At 43.7% G+C, this 23,269-nt stretch overlaps 1 protein-coding gene across 1 annotated transcript in view; it reads right to left on the reverse strand.

The window, feature by feature from the left end:
- FAH (fumarylacetoacetate hydrolase) overlaps positions 1–22,798 on the reverse strand; it is a 43,070-nt gene extending 20,272 nt beyond the window's left edge. Inside the window, exons 1-7 of the mRNA XM_081292408.1 lie at positions 22,599–22,798; positions 18,225–18,335; positions 17,037–17,158; positions 16,518–16,567; positions 5,941–6,031; positions 449–546; positions 285–337 (exon numbers count right to left, since the gene is read on the reverse strand). Of these exons, the coding sequence (XP_081148534.1) occupies positions 285–337; positions 449–546; positions 5,941–6,031; positions 16,518–16,567; positions 17,037–17,158; positions 18,225–18,335; positions 22,599–22,679 (606 nt within the window). The 5' untranslated portion in view covers positions 22,680–22,798. The remainder of the gene's footprint in view (positions 1–284; positions 338–448; positions 547–5,940; positions 6,032–16,517; positions 16,568–17,036; positions 17,159–18,224; positions 18,336–22,598) is intronic.
- Positions 22,799–23,269: the final 471 nt, after the last annotated feature.

The following is a 23,269-nucleotide window of genomic DNA, read 5'->3' on the forward strand; positions in this document are numbered from 1 at the left end:
GGAAATATGGAATCTGTGAATGACCCAGATTGACTCTACTTCCAACAGCAGAACTGCTACCCATGTGGATGAAGGTGTGTGGACAGCTCATCATGCAGGGCAACCATCCCACCAAACACTTTCCTGCCATAGGAGATCCCTATGTCAATAAAACAACACAGCACAGGGGTGGGGTGGGTAGGTGTGTAATGCAGTGGAAGAGTAGCTGCCTAGCATGCATAAGGCCTTGGGTTCCATCCCCAGCACTGCCCAAAACAACAAACACACCGCAAAGCCCAGCTTACCATTTCCAACTCGATGTCCAGGAGTTTGCAGGCACCATACACGGGAGGCTTGGCTGGAATAACATCAGGATAAAAGGAGCTGTTGTGAGTGCCAAGCTGCAGAACCCACTGTGTGAGAACAGAGAGCTGGGCACAGGCAGGGTCTAGAGATGGGGGTCACTTACAGTTATCAGGTCTCATCTGTCCCATGGGCCTTCGGATTGGGGTGCCAGACACCACAACAGAGGAAGCACGGCCATGGTAGCCCACGGGTAAGTGCAGCCTGATAAAGGAAGGTGAGGGAGAGAGCAGGACATCAAAGCTCTTACATATCTTTCTTTCTTTTTGTGTGTGTGTGTGGTACTGGGGATTGAACTCAGGGCCTTGTGCATGCAAGGCAAGCACTTTATTAATAGAGCTACATATCTTTCTTTCTTGATTGATTGTGCTGGGGATGGAATCCAGGGGCACTTTACCCTGAGCCACATTCCCAGTCCTTTTTGATTTTTTTTACTTTGAAACAAGGCCTTGCTAAGTTTCCAAGGGTCTCATTAAGGTGCCCAGGTTGGCCTCAAACTCATGAGCTTCCTGTGTTGCTGGGATTATAGGTATGCACTACCACACCTGGCTCATACTTATTTTAAAATAAACTTTAAAAAGGAACATAGAGTCAATATATACATATGGTTTTAAAACCAAAATTACACTTAGGCTCTAAGAACACTCCTGGCTTGGCTGAGGTCACCCAGTTTGAAAAGGTAGCAAAGCGATTCAAATCCAGGTCTCTCTGACCACAAGGTTCTGCTGCTTCCTCTGTGGTCCATTCCCAACCTAATCCCAGGGGACCCTGGAACTAGGGTCAGAGTGAGAGTCATCCCAGGCAATGGGAACACTGCCAGAGGCTCTGTTTGTAAGACAGAAATGTGGGGGAGGAAATAAATATCAAAACACTAGGAAGAGATTTAAAATAGCATAGCACTGGGTGGGGGGTCAACTGAATACACTGAGAGCCACTTGGAGGTGAAATGCAGTATATCATAAATAAAACTGGTGAATGTTTTGGACAATGGGAAAAGTTAGACTCTGTGGTGCAGTGAATGGAAGTTCCCCAAAAGGCATGGCCACATCCTCACCCCCATGAAAATGTGGAAAGGAGTCTTTGTAGATGTCATTAAGTAAAGGATCATAAGATGAGGTCATTCTGGGTTATCTGAGTGGGCCCTATACCCAAAGTGTCCTTATAAGAGGCAGGAGCATGGAGAACAGGAGGCGGCCATGTGCAGACAGGCCGAGATAGGAGGGTTGTAGCCACAGGAATGCCTGCAGCTACAGGATGGCGTGGCAAGGGAGCGTAGGGTTCCCTGGGAGCTTCAGAGGGTGCCCTGCTGACACCTTCATTCAGACTTATGGCCTCTAAAACTGTGACAGAATAAATTTCTGCTGTTAAAAGCCAACCTGTTGTGGTATTTTTTTTTTTTTTTTTTTTGCAACAGCCCCAGGAAACAAATACAGACCCACAGCCCACATTGAACATAAAAGGACATTCCAGATGGATTAGAGATCTACATGTACAAAGAAAGGTATTACAAGCATTAGGGGAAAATACAAAAAATATTTTCAAAATTGCCTTTCTAAACATGACAATAAAGTAAATGCCATAAAGAGAACAAATAACATGTTTGTCTTTGTAAAAATGCAGACCGCTATATCTAGAGAGAAAGCCAAGTTAAAGGAAAACATATAGGTTGACTTCCTTATCAGAAATGCTTGGAACCAGAAGCAATTCAGATTTCAACTTTTCTTCAGATTTTGGAATATTTGGTCTGTTCTCCCCATCCAGCTATTACCCTGAGGAGAACTATGTTGGGCTATTATTCTGTGCCTTTCTCTCTGCTCAGACCAGCCTACTCAGATATGTATGTATCCTATAAATATGTCCATAAAAATATATAAAATATACATGGATGTGTATGTGTGCACATGTGTGTATGTGTGTGCGTGTGCGTGTGTGTGTGTGTGTGTGTGTGTGTGTGTGTATTAAGTTCAGAAATGGCTCCCCTCAGAAGATCCAAATCCCTGGAACCCATGGATATTACCTTATATGGCAAAAAGGATATGATTAAGTTAAGGGTCCTTATAAGTCAAAGGGTAGAAGGTTAAAGGAGGATGTAGGAACTATGAGAATAGATATGAGAGGAGAAAGGGAAGGGGTCATAAGGCAAGGAAGAGGTGGCCTACAAAACTGAAAAGGAAACAGGCTCTCCCTGGAGCTTCCAGAAGGAACCAGCCCTGCTTACATCTTAATGTTGGCTCAAGTGAGACTCATTTATTATTATTATTTTTTTTATTTTTAATATTTATTTTTTAGTTCTCGGCAGACACAACATCTTTGTTGGTATGTGGTGCTGAGGATTGAACCTGGGCCGCACGCATGCCAGGCTAGCGCGCTACCACTTGAGCCACATCCCCAGCCCAGAGACTCATTTTTGAACTACGTAGACTGTATACCTGTTGGTCTACGTCATCAGGTTTGTTTATAACAGCTACAGGAAACTAAAAGAGTGTATATGTGCATATATGTTGTTGCCTTTTTATCAAAATGAGAGCACACTTTATGTAATATTCTAAAATTTTCTTTTATTAAATTTAATTTCATTAAATGAAATTTTAATGTATATCATTCACGTCTCTATTTAAATAATTCAACAGCTACAAAGGACTTCATAAGGGAAGAGAGTAGTTTTTCAACTATTCTTCTACCAACAAACATTGAGATTGCTTCTAGCTTTGAGGACTAGAAACACTGCTAGGAAACATTCTTGCTCTTGAATATAATCACACTAGTGCATTTAAGTCTGTAGGATAGATGCACAATTGTGGGTGAAAGGGTGTACACATTTTAAATTATAAATGTTTTGCTTTATGTATTTTCTGTAGTGTTTGGGTTAATCATAATAAACATATAGTTGAACATCCCTAATTCAATAACTAAAATTCTGAAATGCTCTACAATTAAGAACTCTTAAAAACCAATAACACCACATGTGGAAAATTCCATAGCATGAAACTTTTTTTTTTTTTTTTTTTTTTTTGTGAGTGTACCAGGGATTGAACTCAGGGGCACTTAACCAGTGAGCCACATCCCTAGCCCTTTTTTGTATTTTATTTAGAGACAAGGTCTCACTGAGTTGCTTAGAGCCTTGTCTACTGCTGAGGCTGGCTTTAAACTCATGATCCTCCTGCCTCAGCCTCATGAGCTGCTGGAATTACAGGCATGCACCAACGTGCCTGGTGAAACTCTTTTAGGAACAAAATTTTTGAAAATATTGTATAGGCCTAGGGGTATAGCTTAATGGTAGAGCCCTTGCCTAGCATACTTAAGGTCCTGGTTCAATCCTTAACACTGCCAAAAAAATTATACATATACATAAACATAAAAAAATTATAGAGGGCTAGGAATATAGCTTAGTTGGTAGAGTGCTTGCTTTGCATGCACAAGGCCCTGGATTCAATCCCTAGCACCACACACACACACACACACACACACACACACACATATATATATATGCATATTTTTACATATAAAATTTATAATTATATGTTGTATATAATCATATATTATAATTAACATTATATAATTATATAATACATAATATCATATTGTATAATTATATATTATATTAATCATTATAATATATTAAGTATTATAATGTATTATAGAATAAAATTTCATGTTAATTTATATAATTAATTATTATTAATCATAATGCATTATATTATTGATTATTAATATTATAATATATTGTGTTATTAATTTTAATTATTATATAATATAATGCTATAATATAATATGTTATATATTATTATTATTTTTTTAAGTATTTATTTTTTTTAGGTGTAGATGGACACAACACAATGCCTTTATTTTTATGTGGTGCTGAGGATTGAATCCGGGTCCCGCCCGTGCTAGGCGAGCGTTCTACTGCTGAGCCACAATCCCAGCCCATGTTATATATTATTTATAACATCTTATATATGTAATATATTATGTATAATATATGGCATTATACATATTATATGTAAATATAAACAATTATACATATACATATTGTATCATACAAAATTTTAAAGGATATTATATATAATATATATAAATATAAACAATTATACATATATATATTTATGTATAGTACAAAATTTTAATATATAGTATAAAATTACCTTCAGACTATGTTTATAAGGTATATAGGACACATATGAATTCTGTCCTTAGATTTGTGTTCTATCCCAAGTTTTCTCATTATGTATAAGCAAATATTTCAAAATCTGAAATTCAAAACACGTCCAATCTCAAGCATTCTAGATAAGGGATATTCAATCTGTTCTACCTTTACAATAAAGAATATGTACAAAAAGTAAAAAAGGCACAGCCACAGGTCACCTTGTCATAAACATCACTAGAGAAAACCTCTTTGCTTTTATTCTGCAGAAGGAAATGGGCTGTGAATGGCTGAGACTTCTCCACTTGGTTCCAGACACAGTTCCAACCCATTCACTTCCTGCCACCCCTGGCCTTTGCCTGCTGGAGTCCTGGCACCCTGGTGACAGCTAGCTCCTTCGGAGTTGGACAGTTCACTGGGTCATCACCTCCAAGGATGTTACAAATAGACAGGTTCTGATTGGTGGGGGCAAAGGCAGCCCAGAGCCTGCATAAGGCCAGAGTCTCTAATATCTGCCCATCTCAGTGGGAGCTGAGAGCCTGGGCTCTAGTCCCGGGCTTACCCATGCCTTGCTCTGCACCTCTGTCCTTGCTGCTGACTTTTTGGGTATTATCCTATTCTCTTTTCCCCTCTTCAAGCTTTAGCTTGGTCTAACAGGTCCTTCCCCTTGGCATGGCCTCTCTGGGAGTATGCCTGCTGCCATGTCCTGGCCCTCTTCAGTTCTGACTGTCAACATCCAGAGGACAACACAGAACAAGTGGCAAGGATTGAGGCTTGGATTCTCGGCTTGGGCATTGGCTCTCCCAGGGCAGAGCAAGTCTCCTGTTTATCCACAGGTAAGTGAATATTTCTCTGAGGCTGTTTCCTCTGGTGGAAAATGGGGTTAATAGTCATGGCCTGAGGGGGGAGGGTTGTGGCTCAGCGGTAGAGTGCTTGCCTCGCACCTGTCAGGCACTGGATTCGATCCTCAGCACCACATAAAAATAAATAAACAAAATAAAGTTATGGTGTCCACCTACAACTAAAAAAAAGAAAAAATTGTCATGGCCTGAATGCCCTTAAAGAACTACTAGAGGATCAAATTTTTGAACACTTAAGGATTCTCATTCATCAGAACATGAAAATATAGAGAATGCAAGGATTTAAGATATGCCAATAGAACCATAATAGCTTACAAATGAAAGAACATAGAAGGACCCAGAGATTCAGGGAATGTAATTCTAATCTCTGTTCTTTAGAGAATAGGAGTTTAAAGGACCACCCCATAGTCCCACAGCAGGTCCACAGTTCATGCTGAAAGGACTAGAGGCTGAGGCCATTGTTTGCACAGATTGCAACATCTTCATCATTTTTGGTTTACATCCCCAGTTTGCTTTGACCTAAGAGGGCCTGGAACAAACAAACTGTTGGAAATGGACAGACTTTGAACTTATCCAAGCATCTGGTCCAGGACATACCAATTGGGCATCAGTGCATTCTCCTTGCCCCTGAACATGATTCCAATGTTGGTAGCATGCTGCCGAGAGGAATAGAAGTCAGTGTAGTCTCCTGCAGAAGAAAGACCCAAGGCAGGCCATCAGTGACCCTGATGATGGAGGACATTCAGTTCCCAGGATGGGGGCTGTAAGCATGCCCACACAAGTATGCACATCCCAAAGCTCAAAGTCTTCTGGCTGCAATAGCACCAAATGCAGCACAAAGTAGCCTCACTAAGATTCATTTTTAGACCCCACTCCCGTGCCCCACAACTAGGAAGAAAATAAGAAATAGGGAGCCAAATCATTTTGAAACACAGTGGAATTTGAATACGAAGCGGCTAAATCTCCTTCTCAGAGTTCTGAGAAGGAGTTCAAATCTCCTTCTCAGCTACGCACACAAAACTGCTTGTGACTCCATACAGGGAACAGCCCTGGTTGCCCTATGCCTAAGTTGAACCTACGCTCTGGAGCCACCTCTCTTGTCTCTGTGTGGTCAAATCCTAGCAACTAACTGAGGCCACCCTTGTGTGAAGTTCCCCACTCTCTCTAGCAGGATCCTTACCTCTTCTAAATCCTGTCACCCGAGCCATCTTGGGGCAGGCTTCCTTTCCAATTGATGCACCAGTTACATATGTGCATATCTTTGCTAGACATTGGCCATTTCAGGGAGCCCCAGCTCAGATTTTATTTTGTTTGACTCTCCCTCAGTCTTTTTTTTTTTTAATTTTAATATTTATTTATTGATTAGGTTTTGGCGGACACAACGTCTTTGTATGTGGTGCTGAGGATCGAACCCGGGCCGCACACACGCCAGGCGAGCATGCTACCACTTGAGCCACATCCCCAGCCCCTCCCTCAGTCTTAAGAATAAGATTTTGTTTACTGAAGGTGTTCAGTCAGTGCCTGCTGATTCCCATGAACTCAACAGGGTGGTTTGTGCTAAACGTAGGAGCACACACCTATAATCCCAGCGACTCAGGAGGTTGAGACAGGAGGCTTGAAAGTCTGAGACCAGTCTCAGCAACTTAGTGAGGCCCTTAGCAACTTAGCAAGATCCTGTCTCAAAATAAAAAATAAAAAGTGCTGGGAATGTAGCTCAGTGCTTAAGCATCTCTGGGTTCAAGCCATGGTACCAAAAACCCAAAAACCAAACAAAACAAAGTGGCTTGTAAGCATCCTCTCTCATTCGGGGAATGAATTACTGAAATCTTCAGGAAAATCTAGTTGGGAAGGTTTGCTTGTTTATCTTCCTAAATCTCCTATTAAAAAAAACAAAAACAAACAAACAAACAAACAAACAAACAAAAACCCACAATGAGAACCCCAATCCATCAGTCCAGACAACACATAGAAATAAATGGGGAACGATGAGGGAAGAAAGCAAAACCTAAAGGCAGATTGAGCAAGGGGTGAACAGACTGAGTCTTGACTGCTCTTTCCCACCTTTAGTACCAAAGCACAGAAACAGGAGCTGGGATGTTTATCAAAAGAATAAGTCAGTGACAAAATAAACAAGGAATGGGACCATCAATCAACCAGAAATGATAAGGAATCCCTGAAAAACAACTAGTTTGTCAAAAAGAACGCTGCCCTGAGTGCATGAGGGGAAAGCAAGTGACATGCCAGGCCCACCCCACCCTCCACCCAGCATTTGCCAAGCCTCCAGCACAAAGGACTTTAGTCAACTGAAGAGCTGGCCTAGAGAGTCCTGTCCTCTGGAGGGCAGGGCCAGCCAGCCTCTTAGCACACTGGTGCCCAGGCAAACCCAATAGCTGTGGCCTCCCCCAGGGCTGATAGACAAGAATGAAGCCCCTGTGCCTCTGGCCACAGGCTGATCTGCTTCTCCTTGCTTCAGGCTAAGTCACTCCAACTTTTTGATTCAAAGTCCAACCAGACAGCCTACCAAGTACACAAATGTGTCCTGCACAGCCCTCTGGCCGCCTTCCTCAAAACTACTCACCCTTAACAGCTCAGAGCACACTCCCCACAGCTCTCTGGGAAGAAAAAACAATCTGCTGCACAGGAAGCTGTGGGGAGCCATTCTGACACGTGATTGGGTGACTCCCGTTAAGGGCCTGAGGCACTCTGGCTGTGTCGGAGTTATCCCGACCCTTTCCTGATGAGAGAGCCCATCCGTGTGGGGGTGTGCGTAACCACTGACCCTGGAGACCCAATCACTGACCCTGACCTTGGAGTACAGCCCCCCCTCAACCTTCATTGGATGGAATTCTCCCCTGAATCTCTTGTTTCCCCCAAATAAAAGGCTGATCCCCGGCGTGTTCGCTCTCTCTCTCTCCTGCTAGCCCAGAGTAATCCTCGCTGCCCTGCTGAGCGGCTGGAGGCAGGGAAACAGGGAGACCGAGCCGTCTCGGACCTAGCATTAAAATAAGGTACTGTCTGTGTGTTTTATTTTGATCTCTTCTAACTAACTGAATGCCAGAACCTCATTAATGAAACCACTGCGCAGGCCGCGTGGTAGAATTGGCGCCCAACGTGGGGCATTCTGAATTAGTTAGATTGAGTGGGAGCGCGCGCTAAAAAGATTAAGGGAAAGAAATAAAGAGAAAGGAAGATAAGGAAATAGAAATAAAGAAATAAAGAGGAAATAAGGAAGATAAAGAAATAAGAGAAAGGAAGAAGTGACATTTGGGTCACAAAAGTAATAAAGAGAATAAGGAAAATAAGAAATAAGATAAGAGAAAGGAAGAAATGACATTTGGGTCACAAAAGTACCAGAAAATATTGAAGGAAAGAGACGTTAATTTACTTAAAATGGGAAATTCTACTTCTTCGGATAAGGAAATGTATCTAACTATTTTAGACAGTATAATTAATCAGAAAGGAAAACAGATAAAGAAAACTCAGTTATTGCAATTCTTAAAGATTGTAGGTGAATATTGTCCTTGGTTTTGTGACCAAGAGTCTCCAAATTTACTTACTTGGGAGAAATTAGGAAGAAAGTTACAGAGAGTTTATCTTTCTACTGAAATACCTGGAGGCATAGAGAATATACAGAAAACTTGGACGGCCCTAGAAATTTGTCTCTTTGAATACATGGACCAGAGTCCGTGGCCACCAGAAGAGCTTCTGAAAGGTATTCAAAGAGCCATTAGGTCTATTCAAATGGAAAATCAGCCTGAGGCTAAGTTAATTTCCTTTCCTTTGAGCCGTTTTAAAACAAAAGCGCTAGGAGCTAAAACAAAGGTTAGAAATATGCAAGCTAGCCCGCAGACAGATTATACAGAACAGCATGATAAAGAAGAAGCATCTCTAATCTTGGAGAGCCCTCCAGAAGTGGTAACCAATCTTCCTGGAGAGGAAAATACAAAGGAAACTCCTAGCGGGGCTCAGGTTTCTTCTCAGCCACGTGAGTTAGAAACCCAAATTCCAAATGGTGATAGTACAGAGTCTGATAGCAGCTCGCAGTCTGAGGAAGAAGAATTAAACATAGAAACTCAGGACTTAGAGAGAAATTTTAATAGATTGCATTTAGCACCACCTGCCCAAGCCTTTACAATTCGGCCGATGCCTGCTAGAAGAACCAAATTTAACAGGTGTGCTAAATTAAAGATGACTTTTCTTACCCCAGTTCAGCAAGGTATTAAGAAGGCTCAAGAAATGGGGGAGGATACTACTGGTTTTCACCTCTTTCCAGTTTTTGAGCAAACTGATGAGCAAAATCAGAGAATTAGAATTCATGCTGTAATTCCATTTAAAACTATCAAGGAATTAAAAAATGCATGTGAAACGTACGGCCCAAATTCGCCTTTTGTTCAGAGTCTGATAGAAAATATCTGCTCACAACCCCTTCCTCCTAGTGACTGGGTTTTTTTAGCCAGATCTTGTCTGAGCGGGGGAAATTACTTACTTTGGAAGACTTACTGGACTGATTTTTGTAATGAACAGGCAGAAAGAAACAGAAGACAGGGCATAGAAACGCCAGTAACGATGTTTTTAGGGACTGAAGATTTTGCTGATTTAGAAAGACAGTTAAATTATGATTTTGTAGTGTACAATCAAATAACTGATTGTGCAAAACATGCCTGGAGGCAAATTGTCCCCAAGGACCAGTCCAATTTAGTTCTTACCAAAATCAGACAAGGTGCCAGTGAGACTTATTCAGATTTCGTAGCCCGACTATATCAGGCTGCGAACAGGTCCATCGGAGACCCAGGAGCTAGCGAATTTATAGTTAGACAATTGGCTTTTGAGAACGCAAACAAAATTTGCCAAGATGTTCTCCGCCCCCATCGTAAGAAAGGAACAATTTCTGAGTATATTCGCTTGTGTTCTGACTTAGATTCCACTCAGTTGCAAACGGTAGCCTTAGCAACAGTATTAAAGGAAACTTTGGGGCCACAAAATTCAGTTCAGAAGTCCCGCAGCAAGTGTTACGTTTGCGGAAAACCCGGTCATTTCGCCTACGAATGTCGCCAACGCAAATTTAGGTTTAGGGCTCCATCTACTGGCGATAATAGATATTGCAGGACTCGGCGCCACGTGGTTGATTCGGGTGGCGCGGATGAGCCCGCCTTCTCGCCACAAGTATTTCCTCCTAGCGAGGGGACAAAAAACTTCCGTTCGGCCCCTCCCCGGGCCCAGAAACAATATGGGGAGACATCGCACAGTGTGACGTCACTAGCGGCGCCGACCAGGACAGTCCGCGATTTTTACCGGAACAGAGACATGGATCACAGACAGTTTTCTTAGGACCTTCAGAGACAGTTGAATTAGATCCTGAAACGGGACCAACACAAATCCCTACTGGGATTTTCGGGCCGCTTCCTGAAAATACTGTAGGTTTAATTTTGGGGCGTAATAATTTAAAGGGAGCTATTGAAGTAATACCTGGCGTAATAGATTCAGAATTTAAAGGGCAATTATATGTTACTGTAAGATCCAATTATGCCCTAAGACTCACCCCAAAGGATATTTTTGCTCAATTAATATTATTGCCTTGTGTCTCAGAAAGGCACCTGCCGGCAGATTCAGTTTCTAAACCGCCGGACAGAGTATATTGGTCCCAGTTAGTGCGACAAGAACGCCCTTTATTAAAACTTAAAATTAATAATAAAAATTTCCTAGGAATAATTGACACAGGGGCTGATAGCTCCGTGTTGTCCAGCCGGTTTTGGCCCAGGACATGGCCTCTGCATACAGCCTCAGCTAATCTAGAAGGAATAGGAAAAATTTCACAGCCTGCTCAAAGTGCTAACTATCTCCGTTGGGAAGATTCTGATGGGAACAGTGGAATATTTAAGCCTTATGTGTTAGAGTCTTTACCAGCTAATCTATGGGGAAAAAATATACTAGCCAAAATGGGACTGCTACTAGTCACCCCAAATTCTATAAGGTCAGTTGAAGAAATTAATCAGAGGTATTTTCCTGGAGATGATAGGGAAAACTTTCAGGAAGAATATCTGTTTACAAGCCAGTCTACACGGCAAGGATTAGTAAATACTTCAGGACAAAATTTTTATTAGGGGCACTGAGTACTTCCCCGATCCTTAAAACAGCTGAAAAAATTACGTGGCTCACAGAAGAGCCTATTTGGATTTCTCAGTGGCCCATCTCAGGGGAAAAGCTTAAAATAATTCATGGATTAGTTGAGGAACAACTTCAAGCTGGTCATATTGAACCAACACTTAGCCCTTGGAATACACCTATTTTTGTTATTAAGAAAAAGTCAGGAAATTGGAGATTATTACAGGATTTAAGGGCAATAAACCAGACAATTCGGCCTATGGGATCATTACAGCCAGGACTTCCCTCCCCCACAGCCATTCCTTTAGATTACAGCTTGATGGTAATAGATTTAAAAGACTGTTTTTTCTCTATAAGGTTACATCCTGAAGATTGTGAAAAATTTGCTTTCACTGTCCCAGCAGTTAATTTTAAGGAACCTGTTAAAAGATACTGCTGGAAAGTCCTTCCTCAGGGAATGCATAATAGCCCTACCCTGTGTCAAAAATATGTTGATCAGGCAATAGATCCCATTAGAAATAGCTTCCCTGATGCATACATTATTCATTTTATGGATGATATATTATTGGCCCATGCTAATTCAGAAGTACTTTCAGAAATTTTTACTCAGTTAGAGACCTCACTTACAACATTGGGTTTAAGTATAGCTCCTCAAAAAATTCAAAAGGTATCTCCTTTTCAATATCTAGGTCAGATAATTCAAGGGAGTACAATCCGTCCTCAAAATCTTCAGATAAGAGTTAAGGAGTTACGTACCCTTAATGATTTTCAAAAACTATTAGGAGATATTAACTGGCTAAGACCATCCTTAAAGTTAACTACTTCTGAGTTAAGTCCTTTATTTCAGATATTACAAGGAAATCCTTCTCCAACCTCTCCACGTCAACTAACTTTGGAGGCCAAAGCAGCCTTAAGGAAAGTGGAAATTGCAATTAAAAATGCACAGCTTACTAGAATAGATCCTAAAGAAATACTGTATTTATTAATATTTCCAACTGAGCATACCCCAACAGGAGCCATATGGCAAAGATTAGGAGTTATTGAATGGATTTACTTATCTCATTCCCCTCAAAAGACATTAATTCCCTTTCATGATTCTACAGCTCAATTAGTGATTAAGGGTAGAACTAGGATTTTACAATTAATTGGATCTGAGCCTGATATCATAATTATTCCATTTTCTGTTCAACAGACTAATTGGCTTTTTCAAACTTCTAGTTCATGGCAGATAGCTTTTGCAGATTTCCCTGGCCAGATAGATAGCCATTATCCTCGTGATAAGATTGTACAATTTGCATCATTAACATCACTTATTTTTCCAAAGATTGTACTTTCCCATCCAATAGAGGGAGCTTTATCGGTGTTCACAGATGGTTCCAGCTCTGGTAAGGCAGGTTTCTTCAGCCGTGTTCACACAGAGGTAATACAAACTTCTTATACTTCAGCTCAAAGGGCAGAACTTCAAGCCCTGATTTTGGCCTTAGATTATTTTTCAAATGAGCCTATTAATATCTATTCTGACAGCTTATATGCAGTCAGAGTTACCAAAAATATTGAAACCTCAGTTATTGGGTTTACTTCATCACAGGAGTTATTTGAATTATTTCATAATTTACAAAAGACAGTGCTAATGAGGAAGTACCCATATTTTATTGGACATATCCGAGCACATTCTAGCCTCCCTGGACCTTTGGTTGCAGGTAATGATAATATTGATAAATTAGTAGCTTTTTGTCAACAGATGTCTTCATATGACTGTGCCCTAGCTTCCCATTCCTTGCATCATCAAAATGCTTCTAGCTTACGTAAAAAATTTAGTATTACCAGAGAACAAGCTCGTCAGATTGTAAGCCAATGCCCTAAGTGTGTTATTTACACTCCATCTCTACCATCAGGGGTAAATCCCCGTGGATTAAAACCAAATCAGATATGGCAAATGGATGTAACTCATATTCCTCAATTTGGTAAGCAATGTTATGTGCATGTCATAGTGGACACTTATTCTAGATTTATTTTTGCCACAGCACGTACTAAGGAAAATACTCAACATGTAATTTCTCATTGCTTAGCAGCTTTTTCTGTTTTAGGATGTCCTATGCAGATTAAAACAGATAATGCTCCAGCTTATGTAAGCTCTGCTTTTCAACAATTTTGCCAAGAGTTTCAAATTAATCATAAAACAGGAATTCCTTATAACCCCCAAGGTCAAGCCATTGTAGAACAAGCTCATTTATCTATTAAGCTTCAATTACAAAAATTAAAAAGGGGAAATAAGATAATGACTCCCCAAAATAGCCTTAATCATGCCTTATTTGTTTTAAATTTTTTAAACTGTGACACAGAAGGTCACACTGCTGCTGAGAGGCAAATGTCTCCCTCGGTGACAGGCCCATTAGGCAGAGTTCTGTGGAAAGATTTACAGACTGGTCAGTGGAAGGGCCCAGATCCGGTAATATCATGGGGCCGAGGGCATGCTTGTGTTTTTCCAGAAGGTGCTTTTCGTCCCATCTGGGTGCCTGAACGTGCCATCAGACATGGAGGAAATAGAACCCAGACTCAAGCGACTGAGGATAAACACGGAGGAGCCACAACCCAGAAGGAGGAGATATCGGAAAAAGATGAAGAAAGACCAGATTGAACCAGCCGAGAAGCTGATTTCGTGGAAAGATGTGAAGAAATTGACAACCCAGGCTTCCCAAATACTTCGACGCCTAGGAAAGAACAGGACACCAGTCTTGATGGTAGCGACAATAATTGCCCTACTGGGCTGTCAGGTAAAAGGGAATCAAGTAGACACTTATTGGACATATTTCCCAGATCCACCCCTGGTACACCCAGCTGTGTGGACTGGAGAATCTATTCCAGTATTTACTAATGACTCATTCATGATGGGAGGATTTACAGATACTCATATTACTCCCAGTCATGTGACTAGATTTAATTATTCTGGCTACAGTGCCCAATTACCTTTATGTTGGTCACATGATAAACATGCTGGCTGTCTGAAAGTATCATTTGAAGAAAAGACAGCGATTGGTAAACCTAGACTGACAAATAATTCTATTTATGGAGACTTAAAACCTAATACTAGATCAATAATTAAGATGGGACTTTCCCATAACAAGCCAGTCATTTCTGCAAAACCTCCACCGGTACCCCACTGTCCAAATAGTTCTATAATTGAAATTGGCACCTTTCCTAAATGGATGGATTGTGTAAATACCTTTCCTGTACTACATAAGGTGTCTAAAGCTAGTGGGTATATTTTAGACTGGTCTCCAAAAATTGATAAGAGACAATTACGAAGAAATTCTGCTATAACACCTGCAGGATTTGTTAGTAATATTTTGACTTATAGTGAAGGAGGCATTCAAAGAGATATTTGGCGTTTAATTGCTGCCTCAGAGTATTTACATTTTTCAGACAAACCTTTACCAAAATTTGTCGGCAAGAACTGTAAAGAGGGATCTTGCTATGGCCTAAGAGCCTGTGTCCAATCTCCTTATGTTTTAATTATTGGAAATGTAAAAGTTAGATGGATAGGTGATAGATATTTTGTTACTTGTAATAAGTGCAACCTAACCAATTGTATTTCTAGGTATAATGGAGGAAAAGGAGTGCTGATACTTCATCAGCCCTCTTTTGTTTTATTACCTGCTAATATTTCAGAGCCATGGTATGCTGATGCTGGTTTACAAGTCCTGCAGCAAATTCATGCCCAGCTAACAAGACCTAAACGTGCTATTGGAGTCATAATTGTTGGTGTCTTAGCACTGGTCTCATTTATTGCCTCAACCGTCTCTGCATCTCTGACATTGTCTCAGAATATTCAGCATGCAAAATTTCTTAATAATTTAGCTCAAAATACTTCCAAGGCTCTGCGTAATCAAGTAAATATTGATGAAAGGATTGAGACTAAGTTAAACGCCTTAGAGGCGACTGTTATTAACATTGGTAATGAACTTTCAGCCTTAAAATTTAAGGAAAGGCTTAAATGCCATGCTAATTATAAGTATGTATGTGTTACAGCTGCCAAGTACAATGCTTCTCTCTGGGATTGGGAGAAGGTTAAAAACCATTTATTAGGTATTTGGCAAAATAGTAATAATAGCTTGGATATTCTGGAACTTCATCACCATATCCAAGACATTCAAAATAATAGAGCTGATTTTTCAGATCCTTCTTCTTTGGCTAATCAAATATTGAAGGAGTTAAATGGATTCAACCCTGGAAATATTCTTAAACACTCCGCTTGGTACATTATTGGATTATTCTCTTTGCTGTTAATTCTCTTTTGTATTGTAACTATAGGATGGCGAGTCCTCCAATCAAGAATCCGGGGACTCCAGAGAGTGAACCGCCGCCTCATTGTTAAGAATAAAAAGGGGGAATATGTGGGGAGCCATTCTGACACGTGATTGGGTGACTCCCGTTAAGGGCCTGAGGCACTCTGGCTGTGTCGGAGTTATCCCGACCCTTTCCTGATGAGAGAGCCCATCCGTGTGGGGGTGTGCGTAACCACTGACCCTGGAGACCCAATCACTGACCCTGACCTTGGAGTACAGCCCCCCCTCAACCTTCATTGGATGGAATTCTCCCCTGAATCTCTTGTTTCCCCCAAATAAAAGGCTGATCCCCGGCGTGTTCGCTCTCTCTCTCTCCTGCTAGCCCAGAGTAATCCTCGCTGCCCTGCTGAGCGGCTGGAGGCAGGGAAACAGGGAGACCGAGCCGTCTCGGACCTAGCATTAAAATAAGGTACTGTCTGTGTGTTTTATTTTGATCTCTTCTAACTAACTGAATGCCAGAACCTCATTAATGAAACCACTGCGCAGGCCGCGTGGTAGAGGAAGCCATGTGGTTAGTCATGAACTTGAGCAGCCTGCAACTCGCCTAGGAGAGTGCAAGCTTTGAGACAGCCTGAGCCAATGCTGGCTTGAGTTGTGAGACTGGTCAGTGTTGGAGTGGGTAACTTACTCCAGATCCTCCCCAACCCAAATAGGGGACAAAGGCACCTGGCCAGCCCTCTCAGCTCATTAAACTGCTCACATTGCCTGAGTGGAGACAGTACTCACCTATGGTGGCTGGAAGGTACATCGTAGCAGAAGCCTGGGAGGTGAATGCACTGAAACATAGAACCAGGGCTTCAAGGTCAAGCAAACAGTAAAGTGGGGCCCCTGCTCTGGTTGCCCGCTTGCAGGCTTAGCCCATCCCCCAAATCTTGATCACCATCTCCAGTGGGTGCCTCTAGGCTAGACTAGGCCCCACCATGAAGGAGGCACTGGAGTCAAAATGTCTTATATCTATATTGTACTCTAGAAAATAGGAATAGGGAGGTAGGAACTTCTGTTCTAGAAACCAGACAAGGACATGCCAAAGAGGAAGGGAGAGGGCCTCTGGGCCTGACCTGGCAGCTCCCATCCAGATACTAGAACCCTCCCACAAATATGCAGTCCAGCAGGGGCTGCATGGAGACCAGCTTGACTCAAAAGGGCGAAGGCAGCCGTGTCATGACTCGGTGGCGCTGCTTATCCCCCAGTCCTTGTCTCCCCTGCAGTGTCCCACCTTCCCACCAATGTCCATATGTTCCTCACCGCTTCCGAAGCTCCATGTCATCTCTGAGCCTAGCTTGGCTGGCGGACAGCAAGTTCTGCAAGAATGCTCTTGCCTCCTTCCAGGCAGCCTGGCCCAAGCCCATGAAGCTGTTGAGAGTTGGCTAGGACCAAAAGAGGGAGAAAGGAGTTCATGCATGGGAAAGCATTCTTGCCCAGGAGAGATCAGCCACCTTGCCTGGGCCCTGACTCCTCTGTTCACTCAAATGCTCAGGATCTTTACTTTTGATTTTGTCACTTATGTATCAAGCTGGAGAAAGCCATCACCTTTCTTGACACTGCTTCATCCCCTCATGGATGTGTACACAACTGTCAAAGCCCATGAGCTGCTCTCCGGAAACTAGCCTGTTAAGCCCAGCCTAGTCTATAGCTACAGGGGACTCCATTCCTCCAGTGTACAGATGCATGGAACAACCTAAATCCTCTCCCCAAGGCTCCTGAAAAGCCAAGAAGGGATTTCTTAGCCAATGAGGCATGGTAGAGACAGCACCTGTGGATGTTAAGGGTCAGAAGGCAGTCCCAGTTCTAATACTACCAGCCGCAGATCCTGGGAGAATTATGCCTCATTCCAGGTGTTTCCATCCATCTAGTGATGATTCTGATTCCTGTGCCAGAAGGTGGTTGGGAGGACTGAAGGATAGGAGTGTGTAAAGCTCCCGGCAAGAAAAAGGAGCTCAACAGATAGATCCCACTCCGCTTCCTACTCATGTGATATCACAGAGATGGATATCAAAGGACTTGACCTCTGACAAGGAGATTCATATTCATCACACAAGGACATCAGACTGACTCCTGCCAGGCTGTGTTGTAGACCTGGAGGCCAGGGCTCATGGCTCCTTCCCTCAGTGGTCTGCCTGTCCCGATAGGACAGCTTGATGAGGAAAGGAGCCAGAGTTACAGAAGAGCCTCATCTCAAAGGCCGCTGGGAAAGACCCAGGCTGCAGAGACACCAATAGTCTTTTCACTTAGGAACCCTCCTTGAGGTGAAAAGCCATCCTGGGGTATCCCAAGGCTACTACCTGCCAGGTGTTGTGTCTCAGAATAGCCCCAGCCTTATCCATGTAAAACCTGAGGCCTGTGAAGGCACCACCTCTGTCAAAAGTGGAGGCAAAGTATTTAGTTTATTTGCAGTACTTCTGAGATCAGGGACAAGCTGTCACAGTGTCTTACCTCATCGAAGACATCCTGGTGTTTGGAGAGGACAGGCCCAGTGAAGAGGTGCTTAATGACACTGAGGTCCAGGATCTGGTTGCCAATGGCCACTCCTATCCGTTGCCTTGGCTGGGAGGAAGATGGCATAGTCAGTACTGGCAAAAGCTTCTGGTAGGCTGAGCGCATTTAGTCAAAAGCCTGTGGGTCCCCCTTTTAGATTGCCCTTATGGTGAGGAAACTAAGGGACTGGATCCTCAGCATCCTATCCCAGCTCCCTTCTCTGTTTCCAGGACAAGAAAGAAAAAGAATCTGTGTTCCCTTGCCAGGTTTGGTAGTGCATGCCTATAATCCCAGTGGATTAGGAGGCTGAGGCAGGAGGATCACAAGTTCAAAGCCAGATTCAGCAACTTAGCAAGGCCCTAAGCAACTTAGCAAGACCCTGTCTCAAAATAAAAAATAAAAACGACTAGGGATGTGGCTCAGTGCTTAGGCACCCCTGGTTCAATTCCTGGTACCAAAAACAAAACAAACCAAAATCTATGTTCCCTCAATGGGGAATCAAGTCAAGTAAATCTTACCCCTTGGAGTAGAGTGAGAACAGGCAGCCTGGTCCAAGCCCCTTTTCCAGTCTCAGGAACTTCCCCTGAAAAGTTCCCCAGACATTGCTTAAATGCCTCCAGTGGTGAGGAGCGCACTACCTTACCAGGCAGCTGGATTCTTTTTTGCTTTGACCAGGCCTTTACTCAGGGCAATTCATTTGTGCAGCAGAGCAGTGAGTGTTCCACGCACAGTGCTGAAAGCCAGATGGCACAGAATAACAAGCTCTGCTGGGGCTCAAATAGAGGAGAGCTCAGGTCGTGGGAAGCTGCACAAAGCCACACTGTGCAGACCACGTCAGGGGCATTCTTTTCTGCACCATAAAATCTCAGCATCAGCTCTGACCAATGAGATGCTTCAAATATTTGGCAAAACCTGGTTTTTGACCCCACAATCCTGAACTTTGCTAGTCAACTAGGAATGGAGAGCCTGCTTACAGACTCTACCCGATAGGGCTCTATTTATCCTCAGCCAGCTTCCAGATCTCCTAAACCATCCCCTTTGCCTTTTTAGTTCTAGAGAGCTGAGAAGTGGGATTCCTGGCTGGCCTCATCTCCATTGGCTGCTCATTTTGGTTGACTGAGAGAATACTCGCTAGCCCCTGGGATCAGGGTACACCAGAGCCATGCCCTCCCCTAGCCCAGAGTTCACAAGCACATCTGCCCTGGAGGAGGCTGCCTGGAGAGCCTGGTTACTCATTCTCAGCTCTGCTAACTCTCTGGGCCTTAGTCTCACCCTCTGGAATATGGCAACTGCTGTGAAGGACACAGAGCTGAGCTACCTAGATCCAAGTGGCCATACATTCAGCCAATGTGCAAGGCAGATCCTAGAGCCACTTCTGATCTTTACCCTCACATCTAGCTTAAGGTAAGAAGGTATTAAGCAACCTTTAAGATCTAATATAAAACTGGGTTGTTAGTTTTGGAAACTGTGAAGAAAACCTAGAAGCTTCAGATGGCAAGTTATTGCCCTTATGTTCCAAAGTGTGACCTGAGGACCCAGAAAACCAGTTTGATAGAGTGGATCCATATACTTTTAACCTTTAGAATTATTTTCTTCAGTGTCAAACTATAAGGGCTCCTGGCCTGTTCCATCACTTACTATCCCATTCACCCTGGAAAAGTCAGTCCCTGGTGCTCTGAGCCTCAGTTTCCCCTTCAACTTGAGGCAAATAAACTAGGAAAAGACATCCCCCCTGACTTGCATCATTGGAAGAGAAACTATGAAATTGGGAGGTTGACAGATGTGAAGGCCAATCCCAAATCTGCCTCTACTGGCTATGAGATCCGAAGCATGATTCTTAGCCTCTCTGAGCCTTAGTTTCTTCATCTGTAAAACGGGGGGAAATAATGGGGGTTTGTTGTGAGAATTCAATTAGTATCTGTCAATCTCTTAACATAAGAATAGACATGAGTAGACACTATTCATAGCACAAACATTTATGAAGCATTTCTTTGGCACTAGTACTACATGAATGCTGCAAAATCACGAGAGAGAGAGAGAGAGAGGAGCAACTTGGTTCCTGCCCTCCAGAAGCAAAGGGCAACACAGGGTGTGGTAGGAGATACCAACCATGGATGGAAGGGCTCATTCACAGGATGCTTAGGGACAATTTTCTGAGGGGCTGACATTTAAGCTGACTCCTGAAGAATGAGAAGAAATAAGGATATACAGACTAGAAGGAAGGGTAGTCTGGGTAGGAGAAATAACAAGTGCTAAGGCCCTGAGGCAGGAAACTCTCAGTGTGTCTGAAAGACTGAAAGGTAGCCATTAAGGCTGAAAAGAACAGAATCCAGGAAGTAGAGGCAGGGCCAAATCAGGGGCTTTACCAAGGCACTAAGCAAATCAACCTCCAGACTCTTGCTGGCCCATTTCTCAGAGGCCCCTATCCCTGCTTTCACAGAGAACATCATTATGTGTTCACTAGTATTCCATGAGCAATCAGACATTGGAGGGAAGGTGTCTCCTATATCTTTGATCCCCAACTCCCAGCATAGCATCTGGACCAAATTAGGGGTTCCTAAGCAATGGTTGAATAAAATAAAATGATAACTAGATTAATTCATTGTTGTTGTTGTTCCATTCAAATTAAGGACTAGCTATGGACCTAGGGGAAAGGAGGTTATTGCCTTGACCACCAGGGCACCCTAGAGAGGCAGCCACCACAAATGGGGTTTCCAATCACTTAAGTGACACAGTTAGATAAGGTCTATATAAGCTTGGAGGCCCTGAGCTTCTGGAAGGTCAAATGGGCCAATTCTCTGTCACAGCACTCTTTATCAGAGGTCAGTGGAAAGGGGTGCTCTCTCCCAGAAATCCTTAGAGGCTGCCTTGAACATTCTAGCAATTGCAGGGCATGAGGTCTGAAGGTCCCTAGTCACATACCAAAAGGCATTAATTCCAGATAGCTCCTAGGAAAGCAAATCAGAGCTCCCTACTAGTGGGTGCTAGCATCTCAGAAATGTTCTGGTTTAAGGGATTTGTGCCCTCAGGAAAGGTGAGGACTTATTTGCTAAGGGCAAATGTTAGAGGAGGGCAGAGGGAGGGTACTGGCATCAGAGACACTGGTTGGCTAACACAGGTTAAGCTTTAACATGTCTCATCTGTGTGTCTCTTCAGGGCACTTTTTGTGTCCTTGTAACATCCAATGAGATCTGTCAGTTTTAAAACCACAAGTCACCTCCTCTAGATTAAGTCATTCACTGCAGGCAGGACCCTTGGAGTCAATGAGCAGCCATGGAGGAAGGGAACCCAGTTTCCAGGAAGGGGCCAACAGCCAGGGCTCCATTTAGCAAACATTTCCTAAATACTGTTAGGTGCAAGCAGATTTGGGGGTTCTACGGCTCCCAGAATCGAATGAGGAGTAGGATCAGGGACCTAAGAACAAAATACTACTCACAAATCCAAGCAAGGGAATCTGCTTTTTGCACCAGGAGACCCTCTTGTATATTTGCTGATAAACGTCCAGTTTTCAAAGATTTATTTCTAACCACACTATATTTAAAAGTCAAGGTTCGTTTCCCCCACCCACTCAAAGGGCTTCTAATTAGCAAGGGAAGCCAGGGAACCACAAGGGAAGCCAGGGAGCCCATAATAGCTGAGAGAATTCCAAATGGAGGCAGAGACTTGACCACTTAGATTACACAGTTCTAGGCCAGGAAATACATGCATCTCTTTCAACTGCTAAAAATGCTGGGGTTAGCCAAGCACAGGTGGTGGGGGGCAGCAACTACCTGAGACAGAGGCATGAGGATCACGAGTTTGAGGCCAGTCTCAGCAACTTGGCAAGACCCTGTCTCAAAATTAAAAAGGGCTGGCGATATAGTTCAGTGGTAAAGCGCCCTTGGGTTCAATCCCCAGTACACACACACACACACACACACACACACACACACTTGGGGGTTAACTGATACTTTCCGGGTTCTGGGGTTAGAAGTTAACTAGAGACATGAATGATCAGCTGTAAGCTGGCTTCTTTGGGGGTAAGAAAACACCCCAGCAATTCTGTATTGGGCAACAGGATTGTGTGCTTCCTCTTCTCGCAACAATAATCGTACTTGCTGACTTGTCTGGGAGGGAGAGTTGCAAATTCTATTTCATTTTGCATTTAATGCCACACAACCCTGCAGAAACAGGCTGAGAGGTTAAACAATGTGCAGAGCCAGGCGGGATTTGATACCACAGCACTCTCCATGGACCGCTTTTCAAGAAAAAATGACCCATGCCTTCAAGTCGCCCCCGCTCCCCTCCACTCCACGCCCTCCCCGCGCCCGGAGTCGAAGAGCAGCAGCTCACGTTGTCTTGGGTGGAGAAGACGCCATAGGGCAGGTTATGGATGGGGAAGTCACAATCCTCCGCCACTGGGATGAAAGACATGCTGAAGAGCACCAGGTAGGGGAGCAAGCAGTGGGCTGAGTAAGAGGAGAGTGACTGGACTGAGCTACAGGAGTTAGGCCAGGCCACGCCCCCTGTAGACTCTGGCCCGGGGTCCCGGACCTCCCTACACCCACACGGTGACTCGGCCCCGCCCCGACTCCGCCCCGGCCCCGCCCCCGAGTGTCCTGCCCTCCTATTGGTCCTCCCCTCCTAGGGCTCTTCCCCCTCCGCAAGCCCCATCTCCGCCCCGTCCCGCCCCTTCGCAAGCAGCCCTGCCCGCCAGGAGTCTCACCCCTTCGCATGCCCAACCTCCACGCTTTCTCAAGGCCCCGCCCCTTCCGCAAAGTAGCCCCGCCTTCCAGAAGCCCCGCCCCATCCGCGTAACGTCACAATCGCTCCCTGGTCCCCACTCCTTCCGCTGTCAGCAGCGCGCCCTCGGTGACTCTACCACCTTCGGTAGACCTTGTTCGAATTGGCCGCTCGAGCCCTCGGTTCTACTGAGGACAAACCCAGCTTGGCATTAAGGCCTCTGCCCTGGGTGACTCCTGCCTCCCCCCTTTCCCCCGCTGCCGCCTGCTCTTCAGCTCAAC

Source organism: Spermophilus citellus, assembly GCF_964194105.1.
Source record: "Spermophilus citellus genome assembly, chromosome: 4".
NCBI lineage: Eukaryota > Metazoa > Chordata > Mammalia > Rodentia > Sciuridae > Spermophilus > Spermophilus citellus.